This window comes from Petaurus breviceps, unplaced genomic scaffold (genome assembly GCF_028583685.1).
Source record: "Petaurus breviceps papuanus isolate PSGF00001 unplaced genomic scaffold, PetGlider_PUasm1.0 190, whole genome shotgun sequence".
NCBI classification, from domain to species: Eukaryota; Metazoa; Chordata; class Mammalia; order Diprotodontia; family Petauridae; genus Petaurus; species Petaurus breviceps.
Window position 1 is genome coordinate 6,692,064 of NW_027185810.1, and position 25,301 is coordinate 6,717,364.

At 37.9% G+C, this 25,301-nt stretch overlaps 1 protein-coding gene across 2 annotated transcripts in view; it reads left to right on the forward strand.

The window, feature by feature from the left end:
* The window catches only part of KDM1B (lysine demethylase 1B), a 51,388-nt gene extending 33,386 nt beyond the window's left edge, over nt 1–18,002 (forward strand). For both annotated transcript variants that reach the window (XM_069092479.1, XM_069092480.1), the window contains exons 18-22: nt 5,710–5,826; nt 10,133–10,258; nt 11,252–11,374; nt 15,287–15,439; nt 16,024–18,002. In XM_069092479.1, coding sequence (XP_068948580.1) covers nt 5,710–5,826; nt 10,133–10,258; nt 11,252–11,374; nt 15,287–15,439; nt 16,024–16,107 — 603 coding nt within the window. In that variant the 3' untranslated portion in view covers nt 16,108–18,002. The remainder of the gene's footprint in view (nt 1–5,709; nt 5,827–10,132; nt 10,259–11,251; nt 11,375–15,286; nt 15,440–16,023) is intronic.
* The last annotated feature ends 7,299 nt before the right edge of the window (nt 18,003–25,301 follow it).

Consider the following 25,301-nt stretch of genomic DNA (forward strand, 5'->3'; position numbering starts at 1 on the left):
GGGCAGGGACCTTGTTTTGGACTTTTCTTTATATTCCCAGCACCTAGTATGGCAACATGTTTAATAAATACTTGTTGACTGACACTGTATAACTTACTCTTTTCCTCTTCATTGTAACTGTTTCTCTTTCTGTCTTCAGAATTTCATTTTCAAGAGCACGACCCCATTGGGCTGATTTGCCCAGTAGAACTTTAGTCCGTGGGTTCTCACATCCTTTCTGAACCCTTTGAAAGCTGCTTTCCCAAAATCTAGGGTGCACATCAGACTAAGATAAAGTAGTCACTTCTCAAGATTGCCATCATTCATCCGTGGGAGGATGGGCTTAGATTTAGGGATTGTCTGATCCAGTGGTATCCATGCTTTTTAAAAAAAAATCACACATCTGTTAATTAAATTGAATATATACCCCAATTTATGTTTATTCGTATAGTATATACACGTGCTACTGTATTAATGTTTATATATATATATGTACATATACACATACACAAAATAGAACTAAAGGATGACATACAGAAAATATTTTTAAATAAATTTTTATTTTGTTAATGGTATAAAACCTTTTTTGCTCTCATTAAAATTAGTAATGGGAAAGCAGTGTGATTGAATATACTTCAATAATTTTGAAAAATCCTCATTTAAGGCATTGGCGATACAGTGAGTCAAATGTCTAGTTTTAAGGTCTGTTTATTTTGATGCTTGGTTTCACAAAGATACATAGGTTGAATTGGAATAAGTGTATCATTGACTTTGTCCTTGCCAAATCATGGTACTCACTTTTTAGAGTCATTTACAGATTATATAAAGGCTTTTGTTAAAATATAGTTAGTAAATTTCCATTTTCTCTAGGGTCAATCAGTTGTTATTGAAACTGATCAGAAGACATAACATTTATGTACACATTTTTTTTTGAGACTGGGTTTCCCTATCTCTTCTGGTCTAGAAGTACAGCCACTTACTGGCCTTACAAGTTGATTACATAAAAGTTTTGGCCTGCTTTATTTCTGACCTGGGGCAGCTCACCCCATCTTAGGCAGCCTAGGGGGCAGTGCTGGAATTAATGCAGTTGCCAAACTGGTTTCTACTCTGCTGCAGCTTAGAACTCTCAAACTTAAGCATTCCACCAGTCTTAGCTTTCCCAGTAGCAGAAATTACAGCATGTACTACAATACTCAATGTATTTTTGTATTTTTGATATTTGGGTTTAAAACCCACTAAAACTGTATGGAAGGTTTTTTAAATAGGTTAGAAAAAGTCATTTCCAAGTTTCTAAAATGTACAGGTAGGAAAATTTTTATAGGTTACCACATTTACATAATTTTCAACAACAAAAGATTATTTTTTTAACATCTTGCTAATTTTGTTACTTTATACTGTCACTAGCTTAGCAGAATAACATATACTTAGGATGAGGTTCACAGTTGACTATAATAAATATGAAGCCATATTTCAAATAATCTTAAGAATCCTTTATTTTTCTTCTGACTTCTATTAGTTGTGAGCTCCTTGAGGACAGGGAGTATCTTTTTTGCCTCTTTTTGTATTCCTAGTATTTAGTACAGTGCTTGGCATATAGTAGGTATTTAATAAATATTTATTGACTCACTTCTTGTATCTGATTTTAGAGTATTATTGTTTTTATCTTGTAATATGACTGGCGAAGGGTTCTTAATAGGAACAGAGATGTCAGCTTGGGAATTGTCTTGTTGCTCCCTTGGCTTGTGTTTTAAGCCATGTGCCAATTCATATTATGGTGATTCTGAGGTTTCTTCTGAGGATTCTTTTTAAGTCACTTGTCTATTTTGCTAATGTTAGTTTGGTTAAAACTGGACAACATAATCCATAAACATACCTAATTGGGCAAATGGAAAAAGCAGTGTATCACAAAGAATTTGAAATCAAATTAATTTACGAAGGTGCCACTGTCAACCTGAGTTGTAGAATTCTTAATCTTCCTTCGAGATATGTTACACACCATATATGATATATGACTGCCTGACATGGAATGAGGGCACCAGCATCAATTCATATATTAAATATTACTAAGGCTTGACATGTTTTAGAAAAAATTAAATAGAAATTATAATATTTTCTTTCTAGCCTCTCAGCGAACCATCTTGTACATTCCACTTTAGGGACCACTAACTTAGTCCATACATATTCATATTATAAATGATGAAACCCAAAGGAATGAAGTAATTTTCCTAGTTTTTTACAAGTAGTAGGTAATAGTCAGGATTCAAACCTAGGCTGTGTAACTCCAAAAGCAATATTCTTTCTGCTCCATTATACCATGTCTTTGTTGGTGAGAATAAGCTCCAAGACCTTTCATAGGTGCATTGGAATCATTAAGACAAGCTGAGAAATTATTAGCTGCTGTGCTTATGATAGAACTTCAGTAGATTAATTAAATTGGATTAAATTTATTTAATTTAATTGCTGGCATTTATATAGCACTTTAAGGTTTCCAAAACACTACAAATATCTCCTTTTATCTTCACAACAACCCTGGGAGGTAGGTGCTATTATTATCCCTATTTTATAATTGAGGAAACTGAGGTAAAGAGAATTTAAGTGACTTGCCCAGGATCATATACCTAGTAAGTGCCTGAGGCTAGATTTGAACTTGGGTCTTCTTGATGCCAGGCCTGACACTCTTATCCACTGTGCCATGTAGTTCCCCATTGCTGCTCTATCCCTTCTCCATGCCAGACTTGCGATGTGCTTCTACAGTCCTTGTCCACTTCATTTTTCTAGGCAATCTATAGTATAATTAAACAATAATGTCCCTTTTGATGCTGACCCTGCAGATTTTTACCTAAATGTTCCCTGCTACAATCTCCTTTTTGGATATGGTTTTTCTCACTTGAGTACATCTTAATATCTATTGCTTTTCTTCCCATATAACACATGCTGAATGAGTAATATTAAATTTATTTATAAAATTTCTTTTCTCTACAATGATATAAAATCCACAATTTCATGGTACACATGATAAAACAAGACATTCTATTGAGAACCATTGTCTTGAGGATTTAATTTCTTTTATAAGAAATCATAATCTTTAGCAGTGTTACCTCTTAATTGCTTCTGGTAGGATTGTTTCTGCCCACATGAATCACCAGAAGTTAGGAAACAGTATTTTGATTTGAAAGCCTGCTATCAAGAAAATGTGATCAGAATCAAGATATCAGACTTTACCTATTACTTTTCCATCCTAGATGAGGTAGTTTGTACTTTTCCCTCCTTTGGTTCTAAAAGTATTGGATTTGATGTTGATTTTGGAAGTATCTGACTTTTAAGTATGTTTTTAGATTTTCAAATACATACTTAAGATATTAGTAGAGGGGAGGCTAGGTGGCGCAGTGAGTAAAGCACCGGCCCAGCAGTCAGGAGGACCCAAGTTCGGTTCTGGCCTCAGACACTTAACACCCACACAAAAAACACTAACCCTGTTACCTTGGGCAAGTTACTTAACCCCAATTGCCCTCCAAAAGGTAAAACAAAAAAAGATAATAGTAGAGTCTGTGTAACTGTTAGTCCTGGACTCATTTCTAGGAGTAACTTTTTCACATGCTTCAGAGTATTCTCCGATATACACTCTCTGTTTAAGTCAAAACTGTTCCTGAGACGTGCCAGTCTGAATGACTTTTTCTCATGATATTCTGCTGCCTAGAATATTCTTCATATGGGCCTTTCTGTCTAAACACTGTCTGTAAGGGTCCAACTCCAACCCTACTCATTGCACAAAGCCGGCTGTAGGTGCGCCAACCCACATTTTGATTCTTCTCAGATTTGCTATATAACCATTATCACATATTCATTCTTTAATCATTTCTTATATTAATAATTGTAAGCTCTTGGAGGGCAGGGAATACTGCTAATTTTTTTGTATCCCTCACATTACTGGGTAATAGTAATAAATCAGTTAATATTGCATTGGTCTGAATATTGACCACCTCAGAGATTTCTGAAATGAAAATATATGTGTATGTATATGTATGTATGTGTGTATATATGTATACACACACACACATACTCTGAAAAACAGTAATAGTTTTAAATTAGAGTCGAGTTTTATAGGAGTCAGATTTGGGGATGGGGGTATATGGCTTATATTTGAATCAGTTTATAATACTTGTTCATTTTATTTCAGTGGAAGAGATAGTATGCTAGTATGCTAAGGAGGTTCTAACCTTATACTATGCATGAGTTTTTAAAAATTTCCCTCTTCTGATTCTGAAATCATTAAAGTATTATAAATATGGTTATAAACTTAGAGCATTTGTGTTTCTCATCTGCCATATGTGTATTCATTGACTTTTTTTCAGTAATTTTTTTTTCAATAAAAATAAATTTTTTTTTCCACTCACCCAACTCTTCATTATTGGGGGTAAAAAAACCCCCAAAAAACAGAATTTTTTAAAATAACTATTCATAGACAAGCAAGACAAATCACCACATTGTCCATGTCCAAATATATGTGTGTATGTCTCTGTATATATGGATATACACATGTATATACACACACATGCACATGCATACATATATGTCTTATTCTGTGTCAAGAGGTGGGTAGTATAGAGGGACTTCTGAACTTGTTTTCTTGACATACCCTGTTTTACAGAAAGGAAGACCCTTTAAACTAGTATAACAGTGATCTTTTGCAATTGAACTTTATTAAACTTTCAGTGCCCTTGAATCTGAGTCATCTACAAACATGGCTCCAATCACTCTACCCAAACTGATAAACTATGCAGCTGGGACACTTTTAAATAAGCAGAACCTTCTCCCTTCATGGTCTGACATTCCCAAGCCCTCCTGCTCCCTATCACTTCCTCTCCCCTAACCTCCCCCTTACTTTGCCAATGTGGGAGGGGATTGTCCTTCACTCCTCTCATGAGACATTTTTTGCCACCCCATAAATATCCAAGGTTTGGTTTTATCATGGGCTCCTTGGTATAAGGAATTCCCACATGCGTGTGCCTTTCTCTGGTAATAAATCAAGTTACTACCCATGTCTTGTGGAGTTGTGACTTTTGGGTAACAGTAGCATGTTTCGTTACAAATCCCCTGGAATCATGGTCATTTTATTGATCAGAGTTCTTAAGGTTTTCAAAGCTTTTTGGTTTTACAGTGTTGTTATTATATCCGTTTTTCTACTGCTTCTGCTCACTTTTCTCTGCATCGGTTCATTTAAGCTTTCCCAAGTTTTTCTGAAACCATCCCCTTCATCATTTCTTATGACACAGTGTTATTCTAATTCCCTTCACACAACCATAATTTGTTCAATCATTCCTCAATTGATGGGTACCTCCTTAGGTCACAGTTCTTTTCTACCACAAAAAGAAGTTCCCTAAATATATTTGTACATAAAGGTTCTTTTCCTCTTTCTTTGATCTCTTTGAGGTATAATATTGATATTGATAGATCATTATGCAGTGTGGTGGTGGAAATTTCAAATTGCCCTACACAGTGCCATCAATATGCTTGTTTCCCTGCAGCCTCTCTAACATTATATTCTTTTTTGTCATAATCGCTAATATAATTAAATGTTAGGTAATCAGTGGCATTAATTTGCATTCCTCTAATTATTAGTGATTCAGAACATTTTTTCTTATGGCTAATGATACTTTGAATTTCTTCCTTAGCAAATTACCTGTTCATATCCTTTGGCCATTTATGTGTTCATTGTTTTGTTTTCCACAGGTCTTAGTCACTGTACCTTTGTCCTTGCTCCAGAAAGGTGCTATTCAGTTTAATCCACCATTACCTGAGAGGAAAACAAAAGCCATCAACAGCTTAGGAGCAGGAATCATTGAAAAGGTAATTTAGATGACTTTGGTCAGCCTTTGGAATTAAAGGGTCAATAGTTATTTTGTGTGGTGTTCCAGTGTATTCTGGATCATTCCGGTCCTCATTTTTCTTCATGAATGTGTTCCTAGAGGGCAGGGGCTCAGAATTCCCTGTGAATTATAAAATAGTTAATGGTTGGGCATAAGGAACCTACTGGAGTGGCTCTCCAAAGAGAGCCTTTGGATGTTGGACCAGTATGAACATAGATTCAGAGTATAAGCTGTTGGCAGCTGTTGGGGTCAAGTCTCTGGGGGAGCCCACTTTGTGTCATGAGCAAAATAAGATTTTCCACAATAGAAGTATATGATGAAAACAGGACCCAGTATCTTGTATGTAGGCATTTAGTAAATCTTTATAGAATTGTATATGTTAATATGGCAGTACTAGTGAAAAAGGTACGCACTCTCTCAAAAGTTTTAAAATTTAGAAGCAGCATTAGTTTAAAAGAATCCCTTATTTACTTCTTTGTAATAGTCACTCCCAATTAAAATTGAAAGGAGATAGGTAGATAGTTGATGAGTCCATATCAAACTGCAAAATAAGTTTTGCCAAATGATTGTAATGATTGAACATCATAAGAGCATTAATTTAAAGCTCAGCGGCCATCTAGTAATGTAGGTGCCTCATTTTATATGTGAGGATGCTGAAGCTCAGGGAGGTTAATCAGTCAGTCAGTAAACATTTATTAAGCACCTACTATCTTTCAGGTAATATGTTAAGTGCTAGGGTTACAAAAAGAGGTAAAAGATGGTCCTTGCCTTCAAGGATATTACAAGAGTTTAATGGGGGAAACAGCATGCAAACAAATATATACAAAGCAATCTATATATAGGAAAAAATTAACAGAGAGGAGGCATTAGAATTAAGAGGGATTGGGAAAGGCTTCCAGAAAAAGATGGGATTTTAGTTGGGACTTAATGGACACCAGGGAATCCAGTAGGTGGAGTTGAAGGAGAAAGTTTTAGGAATATGAGACTGCCAGAGAAAATGCCCAGAGCCAGGAGAGGGAGTGTCTTTTTTGTGGAATAGCCAGGAGGCTAGTGTCACTGAATTGAGAGTAGGAGAGTAACATGGCCAGACTTGTGCTCTAGGACAATTACTGGTGGCTATTGCAGTGGGGAGAGGCTGAGGCAGACCCACCAGTAAGCTATTGCAGTAGTCCAGGCATGAGGGCCTGTACCAGAGTGGTGGCATTGTCGGAGAAGAAAAAAGGGCAATATTTGGGGGATGGTGCAAAGGTGAAATTGACAGGCCTTGGCAGCTGATTAGGTATGGGGGGGTGAGAGATAGTGAGGGGATGATGGTGACTCCTGGGTTGTGAGCCTGAGGGTCACGGAGATTGGTGTCACCCTCTATGGCAATAGAGAAGGTGGGAGGTGGGAAGGATTGGGGGAAAAGATAGTTCTGTTGTGGGCATGTTTAGTTTAATATGTACTGACCATAATGGTTTGAGATGTCTGAAAGGCAGTTGGAGATGCAAGATTGGACATCAGCAGAGAAGTTGAAGCAAAATAGTTAGATTTTAGTGTCTCTAGCAGAGAGATGGAAATTAAATCCCTAGGAATTGATGAGATCACCAGGTGAAGTGGTATAGAGGGAGGAGAGAACAGGACCCAGGACAGAACTCTAAGGGACTCTCAGATTAGAGGACATGATCTGGAGGAGGATCCAGCAACAGAGACCGTGAAAGAGTGATCAGGTAGGAGGGAGGAGAAACAGGAGAGAATGGTGCCTCAACAGCCAAAAGAGAAGAGGGTATCGAGAAGGGAGAGTGATCAATAGTGTCAGAGGCTGCAGAGAGGTCAAGGAAAATGAAACTCGAGAAAAGGCCATTGGATTTGGCAACTAAGAGATGATTGGTAACTTTGGAGAGAACAGTGTTTAGTGGAATGATAAGGTTGGAAGCTAAATTGTAGGGGTTAAGAAGTGAGTGAGGTGGAGCGCTGGCTAGGTGGTGCAGTGAATAGAGCACCGGTCCTGGAGTCAGGAGGACCTGAGTTCAAATCCGACCTCAGACACTTAAAATTTACTAGCCATGTAACCTTGAGCAAGTCACTTAACCCCAATTGCCCTGCCTTTCCCCCTCCAAAAAGGAAAAAAAAAGTGAGTTAGAAGAGAGGAAGAAGGGGTACCTATGGTAGACGGCTGCTTTAATGAGCAGGGCAAAAACAAAAGAGATATAGGATGGTACTTAGGATTGAAAGGAGCAAGTGAGAGTTTTTTCAGGATGGGGAAGACATGGACATGGAAAGACAGGTAAAGCAATAAGGAATGAGCCAGTAGAGAGGGAGAGATCTAAACAGGTGTCAGAGTAGGGATGACACAGGGTTGGGGGTGGTAGTTTGTTGGAGGAGATGGGATGGAATGGGATCACTTGAACAAGCAGAGGGCTTAGCCTTGGTAAGTAGTAAGAACACTTTATCATGTGAAACAGGGGTGAAGGAAGCAAGAATGGGAGAAGCACCTGAGTGATAGAACAAGAGGCAGCTCATGGTGAATGGCCTCACTCAGTTTTCTGTAAAATATGTGGCAAGGTTCTTTGCTAAGAGAGTAGGAGGAAAGGAAGCCCATGGTGGGAGGGGGTTTGAAGAGGGATTAAAAAAGTCTTGAAGAGCCACTGTAGAGAGTGGGATAGTGAACTGATAAGGGAGGTGGTGGTATTGCTGTGAGGGCCCAGTTGAGGCTGTGTAATGTAAATTTGTAATGGATTTAGTCAGAATGGTTGTGTGATTTTTGTCCACTTTCTTTTTTTAAGCAATTGGGGTTAAGTAACTTGCTCAAGGTTACACGGCCAGTTATTTCTGGGTGTGGTGCTGAGTATCTGAGCCCAGATTCGATCCCCCAGGTTATCGCAACATTGGGGCCGGTGCTCTTACTCGCTGGGCCACCTGGCCGCCCCTAAGCAATTGGGGTTAAGTAACTTGATTTTTGTCCACTTTCATTCAGCATGTTGTAGCAAAGATAGTAAATGGCAGGAGTGATCCAAGGCTGAGGCTTGGCTGGGTAATATGAAAAAGCAGTGGAGGACTGTATAGAGTTGAATTGCCTAGGGTCACCCAAGTAATAATCATCAAAATTGTCCAAGAAAAGTCCAAAAGAATATCCATAAAGCAAAACCTAGAAAGCTAGCCAAGATGTCTGTGACTTTTGAGCCAATAAATAGCAATTCCTGATCTCTGCTAAAGAACAAGGCAGCAAGACATGGTGGATGGAGATATTGATTCAGAGACCTGGGTTTGAATTCTCCCACTGACACTTAACTGACTGTGTGAGCCTGGGTAAGCCATTTAAACATTTTGGTGCTCTAGGCATTTCTCTAAGATAATTAGTTTCAGAGAAGATGCCCACTTGCATTGATAGAAGGAATTTTCTCACTTTACACTTCCTTCTGCTAATGAGATCATAGGTCTAGTTCCTACCACTAATAATAGTTGTCTCACCTTACCTAGTACTCTAAGGTTTATAAAACACAATGCTGTGAAGTTGAAAGAGAAAGAATTATCTCTATTTTTACAGATAAAGAAACTGATTAAAGTTACTTTTTATGCTCATACAGCAAATACCTATCAAATCAATGACTCAGGACCAGCATTTTTTACCATTATACTTCTATTGGGACAGATAGGCTTAATTTCTTTTGCGCTTTAATTTTACCACTTAAATGGGTCGATGCTAGCTAGTATAGACCTATATTTGACTTTGAGGCTTCCACAAATGTCCAAGTAGACAAAGGCCATATATGTGACCATATACAGCTTATATGTGGCTGTGTATATTCAAGATTTCAATGTATGGAATCCTTTAAAATGAGATTGGCAGGAATGCTTCAGTGTTCCAAAGGATTTATGATCTCATTGATGTCTGTATTACTTCTTGATGCAGACTATAACTCTTCTAAGCTTGTGCATCTTCTGTGACTCATTTATGTCTTCCCATAAGCTATCCCCAAGGATAGTTTATCCTGTCCAGCATACTGGGGGACTTCCTCAGTTTCTTTTGACATTAGGAGGACAACTGTGGAGTTTGTGACATCATAAACCCATCTTCCTTTTTGGTCATTTTTTTTTTGGTGACATGTTATCTGGAAGTGGGTTCCACTTGTACTTAAGACTAAGAGACACCTTGTTTTAGCATCACCTCCCTTCCCTAAACCTTGATACTATCCCACTATGATACATACTGTCAGGTCAAAAGGGAAAAATGCTTATATATTGGCAATTAGCATTGGACTATCTTAGTTCAATTAAGACAAACTTCTCTTTCTCCCATTCTTCAGATTGCCTTGGAATTTCCTTATAGATTTTGGGACAATAAGATTCAAGGAGCTGATTTTTTTGGCCATGTTCCTCCTTGTTCCAGCAAACGTGGACTCTTTGCTGTATTTTATGATATGGATCCTCAGGTATGAGATTTGTGTAACGTTGTTTGAATCCTATTATTCTAGCCTAGAATTTGGTTTGTTTATTGCCTATTTGTCAAAACCAAACACTCTTTATGTAAATAATATAAGAAACATTACTTGGATATTTGCATCCTAAGGGGAAACCTATTTCTTTATTGGGAAAGGAGCTCCAACATTCAGCCTAGTTTTCCTAGAGTGTAAGATTCTCAGACTCAAAGTGAATATGAAAATTTTGGGAGCAGCATGTATTGATTGCAGGTCAATTAGGAATTATTTATCAGAATACTGCCATGGTACTCAGATTATTGGTATTTTAAACATCCACAAGGGTACTTGATGAGCTGGTCTAAAATACAAGAACATAATCTTGTATCTAGGTGAGATTTTGACTGATGGGGAAAAAAGGAACCCTGGGATTAAGAAGGGTAGAGGGGAGAACATAAAGTGACTTTACTGCTGCAACCATAATTGAAGCTTGAGACCATTGTACAATTTACAGTATGTTTTGCTATTGTTGCTATTTTTGAAGCCTCTCTCTCTCTGAGGTTTACTCATAAGTCTCATCAGTTTTCATATAGAAATAAGTGGTAGACTTTCTGTAACCATGCAGGAAAGGTCCTTCTATAGTTAAATCTCAGCCTGATCCTAAACCTTTGCATTTTTTTCTTTCCATCTTCCACCACACTTCATTATTATGAAAGTCTATAATGAAAGGCTAACATAGTTAGATGATTGGTTTTGGAGTGGCTTTGTCGGGGAAAGAATACCTATCTTAAAGGCTTGCATATCTCTGCAGATGCCTAAATAGAAGTGAAATTGGGTAAAAGAAAGGATTGGTGAGAGGAAAAAACAGGAAAAGTCATTCAGAGAGAAGGAAAAACCCTTATATGGGGGTTGGGGAAAGTCATTTTTTCAGTTTGGAATAGCAAATTGGAAAGAATATGTTTAGTTTTTGAAAACTGAAGGAAGCGATTTTTTTCTGGCATTTTTCAGGGTAAATACAGTGTTTTGATGTCAGTCATTACTGGAGAGGCTGTAGCATTCATTAAGAACCTGGATGACAAACAAGTCATACAACAGTGCATGGCCACACTCCGGGAACTATTCAAAGAGCAGGTAAGACTCTTTAAAATGAGAAAGACATACCATCTACCAATTTAATTTGTTATTCCTTACACAACTAAAACTGGTCAGCAAGGATGAGAATGGAGAGTGTTCTTTAATGCATCTATTCTTCAGTGTTTTCCTAAATTTTACTTTTAACTACCAGATGTTGGCTAGAAATTGGTGATTCACCCCGTGGTGTCCCTCTTTTTCTGTGGTTATCTTAGGGCTTTCTTCTCAGTTTAAAATTTGAAAGCTCCAGTGTGTCACTTTGTAATGAGGACTGTACACAATTCTTCAAACTTTAGCAAACTCACAGTTATGGTTTCCTTTAAAAGGATGGGGTCTGCAGTATTATAGTAATCATAGGCTAATCTTCGGATTTGAAAGGTACCTTGGATCTTGGGTCTTGGCTGCCCATCTCATTTTGCCCTTAAAGAGAACTGGGGGCGCGACTAGGTGGTGAAGTGAATAGAGCACTGGCCTTGAAGTCTAATTTATTTTCTAGCTGTATGACCCTGAGCAATCCACTTAACTCAGGTGAGTGTTAGTGTCTTCATTAGTAAAATAAGATAATTAAAACTTCTATCTCACAGGGATTCTGTGAGGTTCAAAAGAGAAAATATATCTAAAGTCCTTTACAAACCTTACAATGCTATATATAAGCATAAACTTGTATTATAAGATACAGAATTGCATCATCACTATTTATGCTTGTATCTTTTTGTTTTTATGATGCAAAAAAAGAAGAAATTTAATCAATCAGATCAACAAACATCCATTAAGAAGCCACTATACCCTAGGTACTCTAGGTACAATGCTAGGCCTGGGGGATGCAAAAAACAAAAGCAGATAGGGGTGGCTAGGTGGCACAGTGAATAGAGCACTGGCCCTGGAGTCAGGAGGACCTGAGTTCAAATCTGACCTCAGACACTTAACACTTACTAGCCGTGTGACTCGCAAGTCACTTGACCCTGATTGCCCTACCCTTCCCCCCTCCAAAAAAAAAACAACTGGGAAATAACTTGCTTCCAGTTGCACAGGTAGCAAGTAGCAGAACCAAAATTTGAACCTAGGTCTTATGCCAATTTTAGTGCTTTCTGCCATATGCTGTGCACTAATTATTATGTACACGATTTTCCCCCTAAAAAGAATGCAACTCCCCCCCCCCCCCAAAGCTTAAGGTGATTTATACATTTCAACTGAATAATACTCAGTAATCTCAGGAGATGCATAGATGTCAGAATCAGTAATGATCTAACATATGAGGCAGCCATGAAAATGTAAAGTGATTTATCTGAGGTCACATGAGTTACAGATAGAATCCAGCTATCAGTGATACCTTTTGCAGATATATTGCTTATTAGGACTTCTTGTCACTTACTGTCTTGAATTTTCTACATTCATGATAACTCTTGCATTCATCCCATTCTCTCCAGTTACATGGCCACAGCCCTAGTCAAGCCTTCATCAGCTTTTAATTAGACTGGAGAAATAGCTTCCAGTTTGGACCCCTGACTCCCTTCTCTTCCTTCTCCAAGTCATCCTTCATGCAGATGCCAAATTTATTTTTCTTAAAGTACATGCCCATATCCTTTCTTTGCTAAAATAGTTCCTGTGCCTCTGCATTGTCTCTAGGCTAAAAATAAAAAGACCTTTGTCATTTAAACTTCTTTCCCAGTCTGGTTGCAACTTACCTTTCGAGACTCTGCCCTCCCTCTCTCCCCCTCCCCCCATTACTCCTCTTCACCTGTTTTGCATTACAGATATTTGTTCCTCTTATCCTCTGTCTTCTGCCTTTGTGCCATTTTTTAGGTTTTCTCCCCTGCCTGGAATGTGCATGCCTTCTTCACCACTGTTTGTTGGAATCCCTGTATTCCTGACAGTTCACCTTAGGGGTCTTCTCTTACAGGAGGCCTTTATTGTATTCACTTTTCAATGTACATGTCATACCTCTCCACTCCCCCACCTCCTGCTAGTAGAACATAAGCTTGAGAGCAGGTCTGAATCCTTTTGTCTCCTTTATATCTCCAGCACTTAGCAAAGTGCTTCCTAATAAAGGCTTATTAAATTGGATTTTTGCAAATGGATCCAACAGCGTTTTTCTCAAAGTGGTCCCTAAGTTACAAGTGGGTTTTATTTCAAAAGTTTGTAGATTGTTTCCCCAAGGGAAAAATTTCAAATTCTAAACAATGTTACAAAGCATGGTTAGGTTTGCAGGCTAGCCCACAAAAGCCTTTTCAGGAAGCCCATCATGTACATAAAGTATAATACTAATCTTGAAATTTAAAGCTAGAAGGGACAGTGGAGGTCATCTAGTCCAACTCTTAGTTTATATGAGGAAATACTCCCAGAGAACACGAATGATTCGCCCACAGTCACATAGTAGAAGAGTCAAGATTAGACCATTGACCACTCAATTTCCCATTCCAGAAACTTTTCTAATAGTACTTCATCATCTCATCATCATTTATAAGGTTTACGTAGGGAAAATGCATTTAAAAATTCTGATTTTGGATGCCTGGAAGCCTATTCCTTCAACCCTTCCGCCTTCTTTCCCTTTACAAGCTTGTAGAAGCTGGAACTCCCATTTCCAAGTGGTGACTCTGGGCCTGGGACAGGTTCAGATAGGGTTGGATGAAGAAGAAGGAATAGGGATTTGTTTACTGTCTTTAGGTGTATTTACTTATACATATGAGAACATGTACACATGTTAGTCTTTACAATTTTTCTCTAGTACTTTCTTCAGTATCCTTTGGCAGTGAGTTAAAAATTAAGTATAGTGGGAAAGTGGGTAAGAGAATAAACATATAGCACCTACTGTGTGCCTGACACTATGCTAAGAGGAAAGAAGGAAAGAGTGGAAGGAACAAAGGGAGGAGGGAAAGGACTTAATAAGTGTGCCAGGCACTGAGTTAATCACTTTGCAAATATTTCCTCATTTGATCCTCACAGCAACCCTGAGAGGTAGGAGCTGGTATCTGCTTTTACAGTTTGGGAAACTGAGGCAAACAAAGGTTAAATGACAGCCAGGGCACATAGCTATTAATTATCTGAAGCTGGATTTCCTGATGCACCACCTCGCTGTCTCTATTGTGGAAAACATTGGACTCAGAATTAGCCCACCCAGGCTTGAGCCCCCTCATCAGGGTCTAATACTTGCTGTAGGATTTTAGGCAAGTCACTTAACCTTTTACCCTCAGTTTATTTAAGAATGGGGATAATAGTTGTGCTTCCTACATCATAGGATTATCATAAGGAAACTGCCTCGTAAACAATTATGAAGATTTTACATATCCTAATTTTCCTGTTCTGGGGGGGGGGGCATAAGATATGACTTAGGGACTGAACTTGTGACTTCATTGATATATAGGGAATTCCCAGAAGAGGAAACTCCCATATCTACCTCTGCAAGTTAGTCCTTTCTCTGAAACTTCTAGTCATGAGACAGTTGCCCTGAGCATACAGAGGTGAAGTGATTTGCTCAGAGTCACACAGCCATTGTGTCAGAGGTGAGACTGGAACGTAGATCTTACCAGCTTTGAAGTTAACTCACTAACCAGTATTCTAGTGGGTCTGTACACTATCGTTTAATCAAAGACAATTGTTTACAAGACCATCTTTGCTTATAATTGATTGCAAAGAACTATACAAAATATTTTTAGTCTAATTTGACTCTTTCCCCACCTAGTATCTATTTTGCTTTTTTTTCTCCCCACCCCCCACTACCCTCTAGTTTCCAAACAACACTTTTTTGCAACTGAAGTCCCTTAGTCAAGACATAAGACTCTTAGCTTCAGGAGGGCATACTAAGGGTTAACTGTAAGGAAATGAATGTCTCTCCCTCCATGCCTCCCAATATTTCATTTCAACTCCAATTGTATGGTATGATTTCTTTTTTATTTAAATTTCTGGTCAACACAGGAAATACCAGACCCAGTAAATTTCTTTGTTACTCGGTGGAACACAGAACCATGGATCCAGATGGCATATAGTTTTGTAAAGACAGGTGGAAGTGGTGAAGCATACGACATCCTAGCAGAAGATATACAAGGAACCATTTTTTTTGCTGGTGAGGTATGTGACTTGGATTCCCCAACCTCCAACCACATTTGGTCAATTTTATTGCTAATGAAATGTCTTGACTAAATAAATAGGGATATGTACCAGATACAGTTGTGATAACATCTAGAAAAGTGATCTGTTGAGTATGTTCATACTGCATGTGTCCTTACTTGCTAGGTGTTCGGATGTTCATGTTCAGTCCTGCTATTTTCTAGTACAAGAATGTCCCATCTAATATTGCTGATTAGTTCAACAAAAATACTGTGTAAGGAGAAATTACCTTGCAGAGGGCTGTTGGTACCATGTTGGTAAATGGGCAGTGGTCAGTTTATAGTGTTGTTGATTGTATAATGGAATTTGTAATGGGGTTTGGCTATAATCTAATCGAAACATTATTGTAAAATGATGTTGGTTGCAACGAAAATGACCTTATGTGATATGTCTATAGAGTAAAACTCAATTTTTCATTTAAGCCCTGCCAAATTGTCTTTGATCTTTTCCCTTGCTTTGTGAGAGCATGTATAATTGTAATTTTGGAGCATATTTTACTTTATTACCTCAGTTTTTAATATCTGATCTGATTCTCTTTGTTACAGGCAACAAATAGGCACTTTCCACAAACAGTCACAGGGGCATACTTGAGTGGTGTACGAGAAGCAAGCAAGATAGCAGCATTTTAATTCTAATTTTCTCTGGACCCAGCTCTTTCTCCTAAGGGAAAAAACATTGCAAACAAAGATGGACACTGTTTCAACTAATTTTTCTCACTTAAACTTTTTGGATACCAGAAATTTAAATATTTCTAATTGTGACGTTTTGATGTATATTGTTTAGCACTAAATATGGAAGCACTAGCCACAGAAAATGATTGTTAGCACTTATATTTGACTTTATTTTCCTCTTAACTAGCTCACACTATGCCTGTAGCCCTTGGTGTTTCAGACAGTAAGGCTATGGACATTGAATGACCTTGTGTCTTAAAGTAAGGTTCGTATTTGGAGACTTACTTCAAATTTGTATTTCATCCATCCAGCTTGTCACCTTCAAAAGGTGAAAAGTTAAAGGAATCAACCTGGATGTAGCCATGAATCTAAATCATGAAAATTCATCCTCTTTACCACATGAGCCTTAAGACTTTTGTATCTCCCTAAAACTAAGCTTTTATTTTCAGCTTGGATAACAAAGACTGGCATTATGCAAATCTTTGCTTTAATCAAAGATAAGCTGAAACTCTGAGACTATTTTTTGTACTGTACATATTTCTTCCTGTTGGCTACTTGGAGGGTATTTAAATTTTAGAAATCTTTTATGATAAAAACATTTTTGATTTGTTCGGTCACATTTGCAAGAGAGCCAAAAGTAATCTCTTCTCAAGAGCAAATTTCTCAAACCATTGAATGCTTAGGAAATTAGCCTGAATAACTGAGAATTGGAAATAAACTTTATTTAATTTTTGTATTAAAGTGGCATAAAAAAGGCTCTTTTGGAAGCCAGACTTCATGTTAATATACTTGAAATATCCTTAAGTATGGCAATCACTATTAAAGATTTGAGAAGATAATTTTATAAAGCTTAGAAAAGATTTTTGCTAGAAATAAGACACAAATAACTGGAATATATCTTCTAATAGATCTCTGTTCAGAATATTCCATAGGCAGGTCCAGTGGAAAATTAAAGAAAAATGTCAGATTTTCCTAATCTTCCTCCCCACATTTTAGATTTACCCCATCCTACCCTAACACACACACACACACACACACACACACACACACACACACACACACACACCTAGAAACACAATGAATACTTATTTTGATTATAGAGTACTTATAATGTTACTTACAACATATTTTCAGGAGGTTTACTTTGTAAAGAGACTCAATGAAGGAAAGCTACTTTGTGTTATTTGTCTCAGTGTGAATACAATTTAATATGGATAACTAGGTTTTTTTTCCTAATCCAAACATGGTAATTTAACCTGCTTTTCAGTGATTTAAAACTTGAATCTTAAGGATATAACCTAAACATTTCTGTTTAATATTTAGACCTAAGACATATACTATAATTACTTTCATCATTGGTTCTATGTTTATCTGTAAAAAAACATTGGTACTAGTTGGAATATTACACTTTAAACTATTGAGCATATTAAAGTATGGCAGGAGTTAAATGATCAGTGCAAAGCATCATGTTTGAAATAGCACACACACACACACAAAACACAACTAAATTATTATATCAGTATATAAGGACATTTAAAAACTACTTTTTAAGTTGTGGGGATGAACATGCCTAAATGGAAAATTCTAGTAAATGTTTATATTTTAAAACATTTAATGTTTCAGAAACTATTAGGCTCTGGTTTGAGGCTTTGTTATTTAACAGGCCACAATATTCTTTTTCTCATTCTTGGGAGTTAATGTGCACGTTTTTCCATTTTGTCTACAAATACTTGTAAATATGCAATGAATATTTTTTTTAAAGTATATTGTTTGAATGCAGAGCATGATCTCTTGTTGTGTGACTATGTTAAAGATACCTAATAAAACTGGAAATGTTTGCCTTTTTTGCAAAATGTCTTTATGTATTTCTAATCACTGTTCAAACCATTAAGGTTAGATGGGATTTATATATCCATGCCAGCCTTCCATGAGTTTAAACAGTTTAACCCAGCTTAACCACTCCTACTAATATGAATCTCTATCACTAGGTTGATAATCTTTATAACTAAAGTACATCTGTAAAACTTTCATGAAAACCCCATATAAAGAATCTGTGATTTCAGTATTGTGAGTGCTAAACTTAACATGATTTTTCAGGAGTTAATATGTTCACAAAAATCTATAGCTTCAGTTATAAGCCTCTTAGACATAGGTTGGTCCTCAGGTAACAATCTCATTGCATCCCTGAACCCTTTCCAGCTGAGTGATGGCATAACCTTCAAGATGCCAGGGTTAAGATCCCATACCACATTAAGGTAGTAGATTAGCACTTTACCAGAAAAAATTTAGAGTGATCAAGTTGACCTAAAAAAAAAATGAAGTGTAAGCCTTGATTCAAAGTATAAATTAAAATATAAAAGTATAGTATGATCCTGTAAAAATGTCAGGAATGCAATAGCTTAGAGTGAACTGAGCCTGGTGAGGAAAGGTAAGGATAGCAAATACTTGGGAAAAGGATAGCTATACTTGGGAAAAGAGGATCCATAGGGGACAGGATGGACTGAAGTTAGGATAGCTGACAGCAAAGAGAAGGCAGAGATGTTCAACTTAAAATTTTTTTCTACTGGAGGGGTAGAACCAAGATGGCAGAGTAGAAGCACAAACTTGGCGTGAGTTCCCACTCTAATCAATTCCAATATATGTAAAAAAATGACTCTAAACAAACTTTAGAGCTACAGAACCCACAGTGACAGAGAGAAATCTCTCACTGAAGGCAGCCTGGCAGGCAGACAGAAAGGGTCTATCACACTGCACTTGGAGCCTAGCACGTGCAGTAAGTGCGAGCCCAGTGGTTCCAGTCCCAGGGAGGCCCCAACCAGCAGCGGCCAGAGCAGATTCAGGAGAGTGAATCACTAGTAGCTGTGGTGGTTTCCAGACTTCTCAACCCATAAATGCCAAAGACAAAGTAAAAGGTCAGTGTGAAACTCTGTTGAAATAGGGGGAGATGGAAGAGCATGATCCAGCCTCTGCCCCCAGGGTGAGAAGCAGCAGGGGCCTGGCAGGCTACCTTAGTAGCTCCTGGCCTGCAGATCACCGGGGAACCAACCAACCATTAAGAAGGTAATCGCTCTTGCTTTGACCCGCTTGTATCAGAATTGGCATCTTTGGTGGTGGTCCTGGGGTGTGTGGCTAGTGAGCCAGAGCTTGTGGGGGCTGTAGAGCTCCAGCAGCTGTGAAAACCCCAATGATTTGGGACAAAGCTCTCTCCATTCTGGAAGCAGAGTTCTACTGTGGCAAAGAACTCAAAAGTCAAGTAACTGGCTGGCAATATGAGCAAGCAGAGGAAGCATAAACATCATATAAACCTTTTGGGAGGGCAAAAAGGATCAAAGAATGGAGCGGGAGGAAGACAGCGAAGTCAGAACTCCAGCATCAAAAGCGTCCAATAAAAATATGAATTGGTTACAGGCCATGGAGGTACTCAAGAATTATGAAAATCAAGTAAGAGAAGTGGAGGAAAAATTGGGAAGAGAAATGAGAATGATGCAAGAAAATCATGAAAAGCAAGTCAACAGCCTGCTAAAGGAGACGCAAAAATACAGTGAAGAAAATAACACCTTAAAAAAAAGACCAACTCAAATGGCAAAAGAGGCCCAAAAAGCCAGTGAGGAGAAGAATGCCTTAAAAAGCGAAATTTGCCAGATAGAAAAAGAATTTCAAAAACTCACTAAAGAGAATAACTCCTTCGAAATTAGATTGGAGCAATTTGGAAGCTAATGACTTTATGAGAAATCAAGATACTATAAAACAGATCCAAACAAATGAAAAAATAGAAGGCAATGTGAAATCTCACTGGAAAAACCGCTGACCTGGAAAAATAGATCCAGGAAAGATAATTTAAAAATTATTGGACTACCTGAAAGCCATGATCAAAAAAAGGGCCTAGGGGCAGCTAGGTGGCACAGTGAATAGAGCACCAGCCCTGGAGTCAGGAGGACCTGAATTCAAATCTGGCCTCAGACACTTAACACAAAAACTAGCCATGTGACCTTGGGTAAATCACTTAACCCCAATTGCCCTACCTTCCCCCCTCCAAAAAAAAGAAAAAAAAAGGGGGCTTGACACTATCTTTTAAGAAATCAAGCAAAGTTGCCCTGATATTCTAGAACCAGATGGTAATATAGAAATTAAAAGAATTTACCAATTGCCTCTTGCAAAAGATCCCAAAAAGAAAACTAGGAATATAGCCAAATTCCAGATTTCCCAGGTCAAGGAGAAAATACTGCAAGCAGTCAGAAAGAAACAATTTGAGTATTGTGGAAACACAATCAGGATAGCACAAGACCTATCAGCTTCTACTTTAAGGGATCAGAGGGCTTGGAATATGATATTCTGGAGGTCAAAGGAGCTAGGACTAAAACCAAGAATCACCTACCCAGCAAAACTGAGTATAATGCTACAGGGGAAAATATGGTTATTCAATGAAATAGAGGATTTTCAAGCATCCTTGATGAAAAAACCAGAGCTGAACAGAAAATTTGACCTTTAAATACAAGAAGCAAGAGAAGCATAAGAAGGTAAACAGGAAAAAGAAACCATAAGGAATTTATTAAAATTGAACTATTTATATTCCTACATGGAAAAATGATAATTGTAACTCATAAGACTTCTCAGTATGAGGATAGTTGAAAGGAATATATATGCATATGTATAGGAGGGTGTATGTGTATATAAATATATATATGAGTGTGGGGATATGTATGTTCATATATACATAGAGGGCACAGGATGAGTGGAATATGAAGGGATGATATCTAAAAAATAAAATTAAGAGGTGAGAGAGGAATTTATTGGGAGAAAGGGAGAGATAGATTAGGGTAAATTATCTCATATAAAAGAGGCAAGAGAAAACTGTTACAATGGAGGAAAAGAGCAGGAAGGGGAAAGGGAATAGGACCACCTTATTCTCATTGAATTTGGCTTAAGGAGGGAATAACACACACTCAACTGGGTATCTTACTCTACAGGAAAATAGGGGGTAGGAGATAAGAGGGGGGATGATAAAAGGGAGGGCAGATTGGGGGAGAGGGTAGTTAGGAGCAAACATTTTTAAAAAAGGATAGGGTCAAAGGAGAAAATGGAATAAGTGGGTGGTGGGATAGGATGGAGGGAAATATAGTCTTTCACAACGTAACTACTATGGAAATGATTTGGGTAACTACACATGTACAACCTATATTAAATTGCTTATCTTCCCAGTGGGGGCGGGTAAGGAGGGAAGAAGGGAAAAAAAATCTAGAACTTTTAAGTTTTAAAAACAAATGCTTAAAAAAAATTGTTTTTTACATCCAACTGGGAAATAAGATATACAGGAACTGAGGTATAGAAATCCATCTTGCCCTACTAGAAAATTAGGGAGAAGATGGGGGAGGATATAAGAGAGAACAGATTGGGGGAAAGGGTATTTAGTAGGTTTGCTATTTTGGGGTGGGGGTAGGGGAAAGATGGGGAGAGAAAAAATTGTAACTCAAAATCTTGTGGAAATGAATGTTGAAAACTAAAAATAAATATATTTAAAAAAATTTTCTACCAAGAAAAATGTTTTTTGGACTGTAAAAGACAAAACAAAACTGTCTAATAGGAGATTCTGATAACCAAGAGTGAGAAACTTAGCTGCACTTAATGAGGTCAAATCACTAATCCCAAGTGGACAGTATTCTCAGGTGCTAATAAATTATTAAAATTAGTTATTAGTTAAAATTTGTTGCCAAACTAGCCCACCATTGGAGATTTTTGAAAGACTGGTGAATGATAAATGTAGGACTGAATTAGAAAGAGACATGTCCTTATTTAAAACAAAAACAAAACTAAAATCTGTAAGCTATAGGTCTAGAAACTTGTCTTCAATTTCTGGCAAAATTTTAGAACATTTTGAAGGGACAGTGAACATGTGGAAAAAGAAGTAATGGTCACAAAGCCATTATAATAATAGCTAGCATTTATATATGACTTTATTAAGGGCTATATATGATTATAAAGGCTTGCAAAGAGCTTTTCGAGTATCTCATTTTGTGTCATCATGACTCTGGGAAGTAGTTACAATTATCCTTATTTTACTAATGAGGAAAGTGAGACATTAAATGACTCGCCCAGGGTCACAGAGATAAAAAGTGTCAGAGGCAGGATTTGAACTCAGGTCTTTCAGGCTCAAAGTACAAGAAGAATCCCAGGTACAGGTACTCTTTCCATTGTATCACCTAGCTGCCTGGTATAACTTCATGACCAAGTTATTCAGACTAACCTCATGTGCTCTTTAGATGGTTACTAGACTGACAGTTCAGAGGAATGCATTTTTATTCCCGTGTATGTACATATACAGACTGCTTAGATTGTAGCAAAGCATTCGACAAAATCATGCAACTGTTGTGAATAAGATCTAAAGATGAGGGCTAGAAAATGGTCTCCAAAGTAGGCAGTCATGGCATGACCCCAAGCAGTGTGTGCTCAGCCATTCACACGATGGGAAAGTGGGTTGCATCTCGCCTTAATTGTCAGAAATAGAGCTTCTCCAATAGTTTCCTTTACCCATCACTCACGATTGCCCAACATTTCCCCACTAAACCTCCTCCCATCACTGTTTAAGTTTCCAAACAAGCACCCTCAGCAGCCTGCACAGGTCCACTGGGTAACCCACTCTCTGGGTCCCAGATCATCTCATGCTGCTCCAGCAGCCGCACAGAAAATCAGCTGCACACTCATGACTAATTGCTGGGAGCCACTTCCCTCTCCCTACCTTCTGTATTCTGGGTGGGACAGTCACATAGAATGAGCAAATTAGGAGAGTTTGAAATCTGCATGTCAGATCTCATCACATTATCTTTCAAAAACCCACTCCTAAATATCCCTATTTCTTTTTTATATATATATATATATATTTTTTTTTTATTAAGCAATCAGGGTTAAGTAACTTGCTCAAGGTTACACAGCCAGTTATTTATGGATGTGGTGTTGAGTGTCTGAGCCTGGGATTCGATCTCCAGGTCGTCCCAACACTGCCGGTGCTCTTACTCGCTGAGCCACCTGGCCGCCCCTAAGCAATTGGGGTTAAGTAACTTGCTCAAGGTTACACGGCCAGGTGTTTCTGGGTGGGTGCTAAGTGTCTGAGCCCGGGATTCGATCTCCAGGTCATTCTGACACTGGAGCCGGTGCTCTTAACTCGCTGTGCTACCTGGCCGCCCCAATATCCCTATTTCTATAGAGTGTATCATCAGTCTTTCGGTCACCTAAGTTCCTAATCTCAGTTGTCACACTCATCTCCTTCAGACCACTCAGATCCCATCTGGGAACTGGAAACCCTAGTACCACAAGGTGTTATCCCTCAACCTTACTGCCCATGGCCCTTTCTTGTCCCTTCACTAAACCTAAAGTCTCTACTTCCTCCTTTCCCCAAAGTGGTGGGCCGGCTCCCTTCAGGCCCTCCTCACCCTATGGATTGCATGTGGCTCCTCACTCCTTGGATGAGTAAGGAATCAATTATAAACCTTCCAATAAGTGGAGGACCACCAGTTTTTCCCATCTTTTACTACTAGCCCTCCAAAACTCCTGGCATTTTGCTACTGACTTGCCTATCTGTACCTCCTTGGAACCCTTAGAACTCCTTATCCATCCTTCAGCTCTGTTTTCTCCTTCAATTAGAATGTGAACTCCCTTGAGAGTAGTGAGTCACTTTTCTGTTTGTATACTTGGCTCTAAGTGTAACTTGCTGGTACACAATGCTTAAGAAATGCTTTTTTTATTCATTCACTTAGCCTCTACATTTCACATTTTACTCATCCCACACTGGACATTGCCATATCCTGTCCTTTCCATTTCTACATCTCAAATACGGACCCTTCTCCCAACTCACATAGCTAACACTTCAGGCCGTCATCACTTCTCATCTAGTCTACTGCCCCTTCCTGGTCTTCTTCCTCCAGTTGCCAAAGTGATTTTCCTAAAGCACACTTCTGTTACACCTCTACTCAAACTGCTCTGTATTGACTCTAGGATCAAATATAAAACTCCTGTCTGGCATTTAAAGTGCTTCGCAACCTGACCTCAACCTACTTTTCCAACCCTATATATTACCTGCCCAAAAACCCAAAGATTCAAACTTTTAAGTTCAAGTTTAATGCTTTTTCTACTTCATCATGCTACTTCTGGGGCTACCATCTCCAGAAGACTGTTTAAAATGCACAAAGATCCTCTAGCTCATTCAAATGGTCATTTCTAGAAAGCTTTTGAAAACCACTTCTTTGAAATTTTTGTCACCTTCCTGTAAGATGTATCTTCACTGCATGTCATGGGAGACATCATCAAAAAGTTTTTTAAAGTCCATCCTTCACCCCTTCCCAAACTATACTGCTCAGCCAAAACAGTCTTCTTGATGTTCTTCACACTCACACAAAAACATAATTAAAATACTCAAAAACACGAAAAGGAAATCAAGGTATACCATTCCTTAAATAGAACGATATAAAAGGAAATGATTTATACTGAAAACTTACTTTTGAGTTGAAACAATTCAAATTTGCATGTTTCGTTTGGTGCATATATCTGCACAATGAAAAACAATAACTCCTGATAAAAAGCTTTGTTATATTCACTGTTATTATCAATGTGGTCATTGCACATCATCTTTCAATAAAAATGTATTGTAGAAATATTCACATATTTGGCTAACTACATTGATTAAATTAGCTGAATAATTACCAACAACTTATTTATAAGCTTGCTCCACATCCTCCAAGATATGTAGCAATTTTTAAAAACAATGAAGCATATTAAGGGGGTATGTGACAGTTAATCTTCAACTATCTGAAAAACTGTCTTTTTTCTGCTTGGCTCTGGAGGAATTAAAAGCAAAGGGGGAGAATTACAGAAGCAAAGTTACACATACCAAGGATCCACCAATCCTCATGCCTATTTTCTACTCTAGCATATATTTAACAAAAGTCCCAAATATTTTAAAGAATATTCTCATGGAACCCAATTACATCTGGTAACTATTAACATAAAGAATAGTCACATTACCAAATCTGACATCTCTAAATCACTGATGTAGGAGACCAGTGAAATTTATCAATAAGTAGATAATTACTGGAAATACTCTGACTCTTACATGAGTGTATTTGAAAATTACACCTTTTGAAAATTGTGGAGTAGATACTATG